Source organism: Topomyia yanbarensis, chromosome 2 (assembly GCF_030247195.1).
Source record: "Topomyia yanbarensis strain Yona2022 chromosome 2, ASM3024719v1, whole genome shotgun sequence".
NCBI lineage: Eukaryota > Metazoa > Arthropoda > Insecta > Diptera > Culicidae > Topomyia > Topomyia yanbarensis.
Genome location: NC_080671.1, coordinates 336,153,508 through 336,167,582, shown reverse-complemented (window position 1 = coordinate 336,167,582; position 14,075 = coordinate 336,153,508). Strand labels below are relative to the sequence as shown.

At 39.8% G+C, this 14,075-nt stretch overlaps 2 protein-coding genes across 3 annotated transcripts in view; one reads left to right on the top strand and one right to left on the bottom strand.

Annotated features, from left to right (window-relative positions):
• Window positions 1-598: 598 nt before the first annotated feature.
• On the bottom strand, window positions 599-1,246 carry LOC131680611 (DEAD-box helicase Dbp80-like). The gene is made up of 4 exons (XM_058961325.1): window positions 1,134-1,246; window positions 866-1,050; window positions 690-803; window positions 599-630 (listed from the first exon to the last, which is right to left on the bottom strand). Exons 1-4 carry the CDS (start codon window positions 1,244-1,246, stop codon window positions 599-601), a joined length of 444 nt encoding a protein of 147 aa, XP_058817308.1.
• A 2,261-nt stretch (window positions 1,247-3,507) lies between these two features.
• LOC131684019 (protein krasavietz) overlaps window positions 3,508-14,075 on the top strand; it is a 29,890-nt gene continuing 19,322 nt past the window's right edge. Inside the window, exons 1-3 of one of the 2 annotated variants that reach the window (XM_058966486.1) lie at window positions 3,508-3,666; window positions 4,368-4,503; window positions 7,701-7,772. In XM_058966486.1, coding sequence (XP_058822469.1) covers window positions 7,712-7,772 — 61 coding nt within the window. In that variant the 5' untranslated portion in view covers window positions 3,508-3,666; window positions 4,368-4,503; window positions 7,701-7,711. The remainder of the gene's footprint in view (window positions 3,667-4,367; window positions 4,504-7,700; window positions 7,773-14,075) is intronic. The other variant, XM_058966487.1, reaches the window with a different exon arrangement.

Sequence of the window (14,075 nt, the reverse complement as noted above, 5' to 3'; positions counted from 1 at the left end):
GTACATTGAGTGGGGTACTGCATGTAATGGTATGTCACCACTGTACGGGTGTACAGCTTTGAGTTCGGTTGAGGTTCTTTTTCAGTCGCTGAATATCAACCTAACAAGCATCCAACACACAGTGCTTCTTCCCGGTCAAACCACTCGGAAGCCTAAATGGAGTCAGTATGGATTCCAGCGCAAATGCAACAACCGATTCCGAATCCGGTCGGAATCGATTGTTGCATTTGAATTGGAAACCATACTGACTCCATTCAGAAATCCGAACCGGTTGGGGAATGGGTTTAACTGTGTTGTATTTATCAGAAAATTTGCGTTTGGAATTCAAAATATTACCATATTTTATAGCTTAAACTTCTACTCACATGTAATTTTTTCCTACAATTCCCGTTCAGTTCGGTTACTTCGAGATACTAAAGGAATCAAAGAATTGTAACCGGCAGCCAGATGAAGTGGGGTGGATTCGCGCCACACGACCGCCACCACGACATTCAGTGGTGTCTAGCAATTTTCAATTTCGTCCGAGTTCTCCGCATCTAGCAACTGAATCTTTTTCCGGAAGTGTTTTTTGATTGATCTGCAAATCATCATGCTTCGATCACTGTCCACTAGGTTGATGGTGATACCGTTCTGTTAAAGAAGTGGGAAGAAATACAATCTATAGGATCACAAGAATGAGTCATATTTACCGAATCTACCGGTGCGTCTAATTCGATGTAGATACGTTTCGCAATCGGCTCGTCCCTGCTGATCCATCGGCAGGTCGAAGTTGACGACAATGGTCACCTGTTCGACGTCGATACCTAAGACGAAAGAATCTCTCCGTAACCTGGTGCTGTAGCCAGAATCAAGTGGTGGAACTTACTCCTGGACAAAACGTACGTTATAATCTGTACCTTCACTAGTCCGGTTCGGAATCGATCCAGAGCGTCCAACCGTTGCTCCACCGTTAGATCACCGGACAGTACCGCTACCGAGTGACCATCCTGGGACATCCTGCCGGTCAACCAGCCGGCCGTTTTGCGTACCTGTTTCGATCGATTAACAGTTCTGAAAATAAGTTTACTTGGAGTTTACAACTGTCCTATACATCATATGACAGAAAATGATCGCTTGTCCGACGGTAATCACACAATTTCTCGTCCTGGTTGCGGAACTTGACGTAGTACTGTTTGATGTTATCGAGTGATTCTTGCTCCCGCGCCTGCCGAATCGGATTGGGTACGATGTACTCGGCAAACTCCATCACCTCGCGCTCGTACGTGGCCAAGAAGAACACCGACCATAACACCCGCCTCGTCCAGAACAAAAAGGGAAAACTAGGTCATACGTCCTGAACTTTATACCCCTGTCCATTAGTTTGCCGGGTGTTCCGATGATATGATTAGTCAGCTTCGCCCCTTTGACGGTCTCCTCACCGCGAATGGCGTAAGGAAGTTTGATTTCCGGACAAAACTTTGCCATTTTGGCAGCTACTTCCCCCTTCTGAATTGCCAGCTCATATGTGGGGAAAGGCAAATCACCTGCAGATAGTTTTTTAACTGATGGACTCAACTGAGCATTGCCAGCACGAAGGCAGCGGTTTTTCCTATTCCCGACTGACTCTGGGCGATTATATTCCGTGGCGGACCGGCCAACAGAGTAGGTAGAGCATCTCCTGAATCTTGGAAGGGGCGTTGAAACCCATCGCATAGACTCTCTGTAGTAATTCCTGCTTCATGTGCAAAGCTTCGAAAGTTTTAACCAACCATTCGCGAAGAAGAATCCTTCCGCTGCACCTCCAGATCCAGCTTTGATTCTATTAGACCTTAGTGAACATCTTTCATTAGCAAACTTGCATCCGCCGGGCTAAAAGATAAGTCATGGATAATTTTAAAGCTGATACAGAATATTTCGGGAGAAAATTTAGAATAGGACGTAAACAACAATGAGATTCTCTTTGGGGTCTTTCTCTTCTGTTTATTACTCGGTCGTTTCAATATTTAGTACTCAACTCTTTGCCTAATATTTTAGTAAAAACCATCGGCTATGTACTGGAAAATTAGTGCAAAGTGTTATAGTGACGTCATAATAATCGAAAGAGAAAGTAAACAAAGCGAGGCTCGCAATGTTCCTTATGTCCTAATCAAAATTTTCTGCAGATTTCGACTTACTTGAATGCCTCTGCATCTTCCGCGAAGGAAGCTGTTTCTCCATTTTCTCTTGCAGCTTGTTTTTCTTCAGGAGCTGCTAGAGTCAGTAGCTACCGAACTCCAAACATCAGGTGCAGCTTTGGTTCTACTGCCGGTGGACTAGGTTTTTCCGAATTCTCTTTCTCTGGACTGCCAGCCGCCGGCTCTGAATCCTTATCCTTGGTGATATGTACTCAGTTCGCTAACCTATTTGTATTAAAAAGAAAAATTCAAATCCCATCCCAATGATCGCTTCAAAAATAGGTTATAACAAAAAAACACCGAGTGCAGAAATTTCTTGATCCGTCGTCTTTTTGACCCAGTTATCGGCAGCGCTTGCCATCGTTTCGATCGGGTATTAAAATTCAATAGCAAGGTACAAAGTATGGGAAATCGTCCTGAATCAGCACGGGTACTGTCCCTTGGGTGGTTTATTCCTTGCAATTCGCTGAAATTTTGACCAGAGCGACCTTGCGGAAAAAACGATCCAGCAAAAGCTTCCCTTGTCCGAGTTCGCGTTTGATTCTTGCAGCAAACAAAACAGAATATTTTCTTTCCTAGCTGTTACGGATGTTGGTTGCTAGGGTATGCAAATAAACATTAAGAAAATTGAGACAGTGTTGCGCGAGAAATTCATATTTTATCATTACCGAGGGGTCGCTCAATGTACTGGTAACTGGCGATTAATTTCGTGAGCACTTTTTTTTCGGAATTTTTCATGAAGTGTCAGGTCGTGTCGTTGACGAAACTGTCCTAGTGGATTTTCTACATGCAGAGCTAAACGAACATCATCCGAAATACAACGTGATTCGGTTCACTTTGAATGCAGATTTGTTCGCTAGGTGCATTGTGACATTATTTTTCTATGTTGCACGTCTTTATAGGAAAAAAAATCTCATATTTAAGGAAACAATTTTTTTATTACGAAAACATAAACCCAGAGAGAGAAAAATACAAGATAAAAGCTCACTTTGATCGAAATCTCATCTCAAATTTACTTAGACAATGTATTTATCAATCTTTTACACTACTATCGTCTTCTTTGGAGAATTTTCGACATTTGTCAGTTGGTCCAACTAGTGAATAAAGTTCGTTAGTTTTGTATTGCTTTTGCTTTAGTGTAGTCAAATTCTCTAGAAATAAAACAGAAAAAATTTTGCAAAGAAAAAAATTCAAACCAGCAGTGATTTCTCGAAAATCAATTACACCCCTGATCACTTCCGCTGATTGCGCTAGTGTGGGTTCGGTTATTTCAACCGGTTCATATCCGTACACGTGCGATTAACCCACACAGCTTCAATTTACTACGCCCAACACTGCCGACACACCCACACTACCGTTACGAACCAAATCCGCTTTCCGTGGTGACCTGTTCGAAGCAACGGGGAGTTTTCTTTCATCAATCAACGCGTGTGGTGTGAAGTATTCGGTTGTGTGAACTATTCCCGTTTTTCTATCGTTGCTCTCCGCGAGTTATCCTAGATACAAAAAATCTGTAAGTAAAATCGCGATTTTGAAGCCATTTTCTTCTCTGTTCTGTGGCGTTTTATCAGTTTTCCGTTCGTGTTCGCGGTTTTATCGAAAAAGAGTGCTTTTTCTGGGGGTATTTTCCCCACGATTTCGTAACGCGTCTTTTTTTGTTCATTCGGTTAGAAAATGGCAGATTTTTACACGAATTCATGGTCGAAATTTTCTGTCCTTCGGATGTTAGAGGCGGATCATTGTGACTTCAAGGTTTTTTCGTTACGATGTACCGTATTCGGTCATAGTAGGGCTATACATTGTACTCATTTTTTCTCGCGTGTTTTATTCTATTTTTTTTTTGATTAGTTTCCTTTGTATAAATGGCGAAAGCAAACGACAAAAGTTCGATTCCTAGGTTCATGAATGTGTGTACGTGTGTCGCGAATTGTACACCAATATGTAGAGGTAGTGTGTGAACCGGTACTTCCGCAAAGATGTGTGTAGTAAATTCCGTGTTTCAAGGAAGAGAAACTAGCGGAACAGAGTAAAGTAGCGAACATTTCGAATCCGCGACAACGAAGACGTGAACCGCTAGTTTCCACGTTTTTAAACGACGTGTGCGCGCAACCCGCTAGATTATAATTCACACCTTTCCGTGTATTGTAGATATTCATTAATATACAGCATAATTTGTATAGTACCACGCTTACAAAGATTTTTGTTTTGTTCTAGTGCTACCAGGAATTGTGATATTTTTTAGTTTTTGAACTTAATTTATTTTTTGTATCGGAACCGGACAGAACAGAACACAAATTATTGTTCCCACTTTCATTCGGACCCGTGTATTTCGAGGAATCCCCGTTAATAAGTAAGCTTTTGTTCCTTTTTTATTTTATCCTTAAACCATAGCAGTTAAGTTCGTCAGCTCATTGTTTTTTATGCTTTCTTAGCGAGCCGCAGTATAATATCTTGCCTGAATTCAAGTTCCTTGTTCCACATGGACGACGGCGCACTATGCAAGCAGATTAGTCACTCCATCAGTCACCATTTTATTTTATGAACCTTTGTGTGCATTTTATATAGGTATCAGATTCGTCATATCTTGAGTGCGTAGTTATTTCCAAACAAAGGAGAAATTGTGCTTCGACCTTTAAAAGTCTGTTTCGCAGTTTTTCGCATAATGTTGAACGGGACTTAAAAAAGCACAAGAGAAATCGAAGATGTGATTCATTACATTACATTTTGCCTTTCTCATATAGAAAGGTTATGTTTTCCCCTAAAATAGCGTGCCCTACATTCGAAACAAAACGGTACTTAAAACAAAGAAATTCGAAATGACAAAGGCAGTAGATACTTACGTGGCGCATTCACTTTCACTCCGAAATGATTGTCTCGATTAGATATTAGCACTGGAAATCTTTAATTTTGTAGTAAACATTTTTATTACTTTACACGGATAAGTCGCCACGGAACTTTTACATATTTTCTTAAATAGCAGAGAAATGAACAAGGAGCACCCCATCGCAATTCATATTCCAACATTTCGTCATCCCCCTGAACTTGCCTACAATTGCCAAAAATTCCATATTCAAAAAAAGAACCACTAGCATTACCAGATGTTAAAACTTCATATTGCTTGAATTAGATTTCGTTGTAAATTAATTATTAGACCAGTAATGAAGCGGTCGATTTACCATAAGAAAAATTCTTTTTCTGTTCATTATCAGGTAAAGCGTGTATAGTTCGCAATCAACGAAAGGGGCTACGTGCCTGTGATCGTGGTTCATAAGGTATAGCAGAAGACGGAAGTAGTGAAAGTTACAACTAATTAACTGCCCCTAGGGCTTTTGTCGTATTATATGACGCTTACTGTCAGTTGAAACCGCAATTACCATGTGATCATGAATGCCATCTTTCGATCATCGAGGTTTTTTATTAATCCGGGTGTTGCGAACTTCATTGATATGCGTGTCAAATGCGAGCCTAACATTCCGACGTTTTTTACTGTAAGACATTCCACGTGGACGCTTTTTGAGTTGACAGAATTATTGTTAAACTTGAATGATTAGATAGCTACTGATACGTTGATTGAAAACGTCTCAAAGAATGTAATTGTGCATTACGACGCTTTAATTTTTCAAATCGATCGTAAACCGACAAATGGGCGAAACTAACAAATATACACAAACAGAGATTTGATTAATATCTGAAAGAGGAGTAAAAATACTTTATAAAAAATATAAAAACTCATTTATAAATATTTCACACTTCATGAAAATCAATAAAAAACAAAACGGCGGATCCGACTTTCAACTGTAAACAAAAAGCCAGGCGGGTTACGCCTCTGCATTTCTATGGTAGTGTATACAGGCGAAATTGACAGCATCATTGTTTACAAGGTCCGTAAACAGAATCGCCCTAAACAAAAACCAAGTGCTTGTTACGCCCAGGGAGAATAACAAATTTTCCCCTCCAGCGAGCACGGCGAAAGCCACATTTGATTTTTGTTTTTTGGCGACACTGCAGGGCGAAATTGAGAGTCGTCAAAACAAGAGGGCGACTCAAAAATGGCCTAATCAACATTTCATAACAACACTCGGCGAAATAATCTGTTTTCAATTTTATCAACGAAAACGTTATTATATAAAACATTTTAGTTATGCTTCCGAAAACTAGTATTGTTTCAAAGTGTTTCAATACATTTGAAGGCGCAGTATGCAAACACTGTTAAAATACGATTTAATTTTCTGAACCGAATTTCCAAAGCTATTTTTCTCGATTCGATATCATTGCGACTTCGGCCCTTTGGTCGATTCATGATCGAAATGTTCGAATCCGATTCGCTTTTGATTTCTCTGTTGCTAGCCTGCTAGGCGGATGGAAGCATTTGCAACTTACGAAAGCGATTATGCATCGAACGCACGATTGTCGGCCTTCCAAGCGTTTTCAATGCCTACTTGTAAAAGAAAATCTGATCAAGTTCGCACCATTCGGCTACAGATTTGAATTTTAAAATTAGGCCTGCCGTTTCGTAAGTGACGGAATATTTTGTTTGGCCCGTTAAGTTTGATTCGCTCAATATATCAGCTTCCGCCAACATAACACAACTAGAGGTGCGCGGCGTGCTCCTCTAAACACAACGACACCGTTCCATCAGGATAAGTTGAATTCCTTTCCCGTGTGCACATTCACACTTTCCGTCAGAATGTTTCGTGACGTTTGCGTCAGAATGTTTCGTGACGTTTTCGTTTTTATCCGATTCTACACCGGTGTAGTGCAAAAAAGAGATAAACTGCGTTCTAAAAATCAAACCACCGTAGTAAAGAAAAAGACTGGCTAATTCCATTGCATTCTTCACCGTGTTATCGAGAGGAATGTTCGAAAATAGAATAGAATGGAAACACGGTTTCGTGAATTTGTCAAATCTGGCACGTATGGTTTTGTGGAAGGTCATCTTGAGTTTAGTGTTTGAAGGCGTCCATTGTTATTCTGCGTTCACACGAGTTCACGTTCGTCGTAAATGTACTAAGAAATTTTATTGTTCGTTCTCACATAGCTTATAAAAATATTTCTTGCTCCGGTAGCTTATTCGCGACAGTCGTGGTCCACAGATTGAACAAACCTCCAGTTTCTTCTGTGGTTAATCCCCTTGTTTGGGAAACTGTCAAAGCAAATCCAAAACAGCCTGTGCTTAGCTATGTTATGCGAGCGATTCCCACACGCTCGATTGTAACACGCAGCCTCGCTACAGTTTCGTACTTTTTTTTTTTTCTTAAAGAGCACCCCCTCAGCTACCATCGGCAGGGAATATTTTTATCTTAGTAGATAATCTTGCGTCGTGTAGCCAAACGAACCGAAAGAATGTAGGTCAATGAAGCTGACGAAACAAACAACTGTTCTCCTTGTTCAATCTCGTCTACTAGATTTTTCTTCGCGGAGACGGAAAACTCCGTGTATTATATTAAATGTTAATGCAGTAAAATTTTCTTTTTTTTCCTTTCCTCTGCGTCTTGACCGACGTACATCATCGCCTTCGCCACTGTTGTCCGGTTCGATGGAGCGCAGTAATTTGTTGTATGAGTCAGAAAGCCGAAAGACCAGTACTATCAGGTCAACGCATCAAGACCAGGAAAAGGGGTAAGTAGATTAGATTTGGTTAAGCCAGGACGTCCCTACGTCTTGTAGAATATTTTTTAATGAAAGAGAATAATTCCCTTGTCCTGATACTAGGTGTAAACCAACAGAATGCCGTATTCAATAAAATTACAAGTACAGTGAAGACCGACTATCAGTCTCTTGGCGTATTTCAAGCTGATAAAATAAGGATTTTTTTTTCTTTTAAGTCATGGTTGTTAAAATATTCTTTAGTCGTAAAATGGAGCTTCCTAACCCTTTTATTATTTAAAATATGTTTTCTTAAAGTTATCTTCCAGAGCAAAATTTAATAAAAGAAAGTTCTATGTTTTATTTTTACGTATTTTGGACTTTTAAGATAAGAGAGATATAAGGACGATTCAGACGATACATCAGCTTCCGTCAACGTTAACGGAAAGTCACCGTTCCGTCAGGATAAGTTTGATATTTTTCTCTTGTGCCCGTTCACACGTGCCGTACGTCAAAACGTTCCGTGCCGTTGATGTTGTGTGTGAATGCTTTCATTTAACTGCATGTAACTAATCTTGACGTTCCGTACCGGTGACGGAAGCCTGATGTATCGTGTGAATCGTACGATACTCTAGAAAGGATTTCCTCGCATTTGACTAGGTTCGTCTGCTAGAACCCATCAAACAGATTTCGACGTCAACGTTTCATAAGGCATTATATACAATATGCTCATATTGAGAAAATGGCGTCTGAAAAATTATCTCGTACTTTATATTCCCATTTACGAACAGGAGCTTGATTGAAGGACCAAACAACTCAATGCCGTGTTAAATTAACCATTTTTTCCGAATAATATACCAGATTTATTAAAAAAAATTGTATTTTGAACGATTTTTGTAGATAAATGTTTTGGTCCCTTTTGAAACATCGCACTGGTTTTGTGTCCTCTCCCATAATCCCTTTTCGGCGAGACGTTAGCTTATAGTGCGTGCGGGTGAGCCCTTTTGTTTACAGCAAATGATTATGTTACGTTTATTTTAATCCCTTTCTTGGTGTTGCGATGTTTTTGTTCCCTTTTCAAGTATAGTCTTTTTCATTAAGAAAAGGGCCCATAAACAAACTTTTCCGTTTTGTTGTTTGGTGTATATGAACCGTTAATTTTTGAGGGGAAGTGAAAGGGAACATAAGCAAAACAAGTTATTTTGCTTATGTGCCTTTTCGGTAAACCATTATTTCGCCAACAGCCAGGCTTCAAAATCGGCTTATTTAAGGTGTGTATAAAGCCTTGTTAGTGTCCATTTTGAAGTAAGTATTAACCGGAATTGTTTACGTTTTGTTTATCGGCCCATTTGAAATGTTCTCGTCGATTTTCTCTGGAGGCTGAATCGGGGGCAGACAAAATCGGGTCTTCACTGTATTTAAAGATGATAACAGCTATCAACGTTACTCAACCTGCCAGCTGTTATAATCATAGATCGTGGCTACAAACTCAATCACATTTGGTACGATGTGCAGTGACAAGTTTAGTAAAGTGGACGATATTTGAAAATATTTCTTTAAAAACATCCTAGCGTGTTCAAAGTTAAATAAAGAAAAACAACGTAAGGAAATGTTTGCAAAATAAAGCAAGAATAACACACACATGTATCATTTTCTATTATAAACACAAGCGCGATGCATAGTGGTCTCAAAGTTCAAGCTCAAGTTTTCCCGAATTTCACCAAAACATTTCTTAGAATATAAAATGCTGAATATTCTTCCCAGAAAACCATTCTTCTGAAATCACGTATTTTCATAAACCATGTAGCCTCGATTTCCATTGCTTTTGTAGTTTCGTTTTAACATTTGGATTAATGCACGACCACTATAGGGAATCATTACCGATAAGGATTCCAGGAGAAGCTGGGTGATACAGCGGTGTAGTGTAAAAAATAGACGCACTCAAATACGAATGAGTGTATCAACGACTACACCGCCCATAAAAGCATAAGAGTCCCATGTTGAAAAACAGCAAACCGAGAAAAACGCAGTTCAAGATTGTCCCATCCATTGAGTCAAATGGATGGGACAACCATGTTTTGGTATTTTGTTTTTTTTTTTTTGATATTTTCTAAACAAACCCGGTAATCTTATTTGTGCAATGTGATTCAGTGGTGATACAGAATACAATCCAACGGATAACTCATTTTCGACAAAAATCCACATGGGACTCTTATGCTTTAATGGACAGTATACCGTTTTATTGCAATTACCCTTATTCTTGTTTACGACGAACGCAAGATTCGTTCGAAAGCGATTCGAATGATTAGTAAGGCCATTTGATTTTGCTGCCGTAAACGGGAATACAAACCACTTTCGAACGAATCTCGCATTCGTCGTAAACAAGAATAAGGGTGAATATCAAAAGCAAAAAAGTCACCGGATTGGTAGTGCACTACACCGGTGTAGCCGGTGTAATAAGTTTATATCTTGACATGTTGTATAAGAGTATCTACAACTAAAATTCATTCTTTAAAAATGACGTGAGCGACAAAATTGATGTCGAATAAGAACTCCGATTCTCAAGATAAGACCTATTCATGATGGCATTCATGAACAGCCACATTCGCTATAACCTTGAAACAATTGGTAATTTGTTGGTTTTCTGTAGATTTCTCTGAAGTTTGCTAAAGGTTTTTGGATTTTACTAAATTTGTAGGAATTGCCAGTAGTGTAGAATATTCTTTAAACTATTGAGACCGGGATTCTTTCAAACTTACTTTCCTGAAGGTCCAATCAGTCTAAGTCCGTTGTATGTATCAAGAAGTCGTCTCCAGTTCACTCGGTCATGGCTGTTTGTCACCAGCCTCGCAGGACACGAAGACTCCTCAGTTCCCCTTTCACCTTATCGATTCGCCTTGTTCGCTGTGCATCTCTCGTCCTTATACCTGGCAGATTAATTTCGGGAATCATTTTACCGGGTCGTCGTTTACCGTACTGACGACCTGCCAAGACTACCGCTGCCGATTTTCGCTGTGATTATCCACGCAACTGTTGCAATTCGTGGTTCATATGCCGTCTGCTTATTCCGACTTCCATCGGCACTTCACCGTAGATCGTTCGCCCCCCCTTCGGTTTGGAAACACTAAGAGCGCGTAGGTCCTCCGCCTGCACAGTCTAGATTTTGCGGCCATAGCGTTCTATATTCGGCTGAAGTATATTTCGCAGCTTAAGGCTCAAGTTACCTCAAGGCTTGGTAGTATGCGTAAGAAAAATTGTGTTCAGCTTTGCCACCAGATTATCCATTTAAACCTTTTCAAAACTCTAAAAGAAGAATATCAGTCGATTTATTAGATCATCACGATTCAATTCATGCAAAATACCTGCTGGAAAAATCATCGGCTTAGCTGGATGGTGCTTTTGAAAAAGTGGCTGTGATTTTTTATCACACTACCACACCGAGCTGGGGTACGCAACACAACTGTGCAATGAAAAAACCACAGCCACCTTTTCAAAAGCACCATTTAGCTAAGCCGATGGTTTTTCCAGCAGGTATTTTGCATGAATTGAATCGTGATGATCTAATAAATCGACTGATATTCTTCTTTTAGAGTTTTAAAAAGGTTTAAATGGATAATTCGGTGGCAAAGCTGAACACAAATTTTCCTACGCACACTACCAAGCGTTCAATTCTAACACATGCTTAAAAAGGTAACTTGAACCTTAATGTAACCACGATTACCTGCTAGAATACGTCTCTGTCGCATGTCGCTGAATGCACGAACTTACCAACCATCTCAATATGACAATATCAATCGGTGGGAGGCATAATCTTTCTATTTTCGAATCATAGTCCAAATCGTTTTGCTTCAACCTTCTATCGGATGGAATGTCTTCAACAACGTCTCAAAAATATGTGCCACAATATCAACGTCGTCAGCGAAGATAAAAGCTGATTTTATCGCACCATCTACCACAGCCCTATTACACAACACTTTCGTTCTATCGTCGGTTTAATCAATTTTAGCAGTTTATCCGGGAACTCGAATTCGTGCATTGTATGCCCTAGTTGGTCTCGAACGAATGTATCATATGCGGTTATGAAATCTAATTACAGGTAATCAGTGGATACGTCGTATTCGCAACACTTTTGTAGCACTTGTCGAATCGCGAATATTTTGTCCATAGTTGCACGAGCACCAGTAAAACCTGCTTGTTATTATCCTACGAGCTCTTGTTAACTGTTTTTGCTCGGTAGTTACAGCAATTCAGCTTACTATCTTTTTATAGATAGTACATACTGTTCCCTCTATTCAATCTTCCGGTAAACTCTTGTCCTCCCAAATCTTCGAAATCACCCATTCGAGTGCTCTAGCCAATGCCTCTCCTCCATGTTTGAGGAGCTCTCGTAACAGTTGATCATTGCTAAGGGATTTTTTTTATATTTCTCACCGTCCGATTTCCTCTTGAATCTCAGGAAGATCGGGTGCTGGGAATTTGTTGACAGCTGCGCATGTCCCCAGGCTTGTTATCTACTGTTTTGTCCTATAGAATGTTCGTCGTAAACTACTTTCCATCTATCGATCATCATAAACTCGTTCGTAAAAGGTCCTCATACCCGTCTCTACACATGTCAACATTCAGCACATAGCGTTTGCGCGAGCGATTCACCTTCTCGTAGGATTTCTGTGTGTCTGATACAGTACAACTGCTGCATCACCCAGTTATTTCGATCTTCCTGTATTCCTGCTACTCGCCGTCAAACTAGTTAGCCTCGAGTCGGAGGTCACGTACCTAGTACAGCAGCTAGTGTTACATATGGCGATTCGTATGTTGCTCCAACCATCCTAAAGAGTAGCTGCAGCTAGCTGATCTTCCGCTGGTAGCGTCTTTGCTTTTTATACCGTCGTCCCATTTTTCGAGTTTTTTTTTTTGTTGGAGACGAACCACTGTGACCAGTATTTAGATCTATTGTGATAACTTTCGGGTTAGAAAAACCTCTAGAAAAATTTCTAACACTGTGGAGTTGGGAATCAAACCCAGACCTATCCAGCAGGTTCATTTTACCGCTGGCGAGCTTAATATTCCGCAATGGGCTGTTGTCACGTTCAGCTCCGCTTAAAATAAATCTTTCTCATCCTCGTGTCTCGCAATGTTACTGCAATGCACGTTGATGATGCTGTAGTCGAAGAAAAGGTCTTCAATCCTCGCTACACATATCCTTACGCTGATCGTTTGTCTCTCGATCACTCATTGGCGCATTCCCAGGTCCTTTATTTTGTCTCCGCTCTAGTAGAATGTAATCGCTCCGATGCCCAGGTTTCAACACCTTTCTAGTCATGCAAAGTTCTTGCTTCGAAGTTGCAAATTGGCAGCTCATGCAGGATTCGAGCGAAACCGGGGAAAGCCAAGAAACTTGCAGTTTCATGTTTTTTTTGAAAGCACTAATAGGAGAACGTTTTATAGGATTAGACAAACTGGAATAAACACCACACTCTTTAAAGGAAAGTGAGTTTTGAGTGATACAAGAATTTTGTCGATGGACAATACTGCGTCAATCTGACTCGAATTGTTTGGAATCTTATGGCATTTTCGTTTTTGACGGTGCACTACACCGGTGGAAACGGTGCTACACTCATTCAAACTAGGGTGTAGTCAGTCTCTTTTTTTTTGCACTACACCGGTGTGGCACCAGGAAAAAACGAAACGCTATTATTTACACTATCCATATTTGGTTTATTGTTCGATCTATATTTCTGGTCGTGTGGGTTCCGCTTAAGACAAACATGCGCAAAATTTGGAACTTCTTTCCGAGGACCGAGATTTACTTGATATGGCAGACATACGTCACTTCGTCCGATTTTACACTAAAAAATTCCAAAATACTCTGAGATCTAGTTCCACTTTTCCGAATAAATATATAAACCAAAATTCAATAATCCGCATACCACTAAGAATTCCCGCTGTGAAAATGAAAATGTGTGGTTATTTTAGCAGTGATTTGTGTGATATTCAAAAATAAAATTTTCGTTACTCTTATGACAGCTATCACCAAATACATATTTGTATTTGGTATCACTTTGCTGAATAGTTCAGAATTGAATGTTAGGTTACAAATTCATAATTGTGTAACAATGAAAATAATACTACCTCTTCCGCCGGCCGCATTAATAAAAAGTTTACGAGAGTTTAATTTGAAAATTGAAATGTAAGTAGGTACGCTTTTTGTTTTATCATTTTTCTGATAGGTGACAAATCTTAACCGAATTTGTTCGGTTGTTATGATCGAACTTATCTTCATCAGACGGTTCCGTTTGAATAAATGACGACAGAAGCGATAACTTTATCTTATAAAAT

Excerpts from the sequence above, each read along its gene's own strand:
- LOC131680611 (XM_058961325.1), bottom strand. The coding sequence starts at position 1,246 with ATGGAGTTTGCCGAGTACATCGTACCCAATCCGATTCGGCAGGCGCGG. Across the intron at positions 804-865 it reads AACGTACGTTTTGTCCAGGA|GTATCGACGTCGAACAGGTG; the intron begins GTAAGTTCCACC and ends CTTTCGTCTTAG. Across the intron at positions 631-689 it reads TAGACGCACCGGTAGATTCG|AACGGTATCACCATCAACCT; the intron begins GTAAATATGACT and ends CTTCTTTAACAG.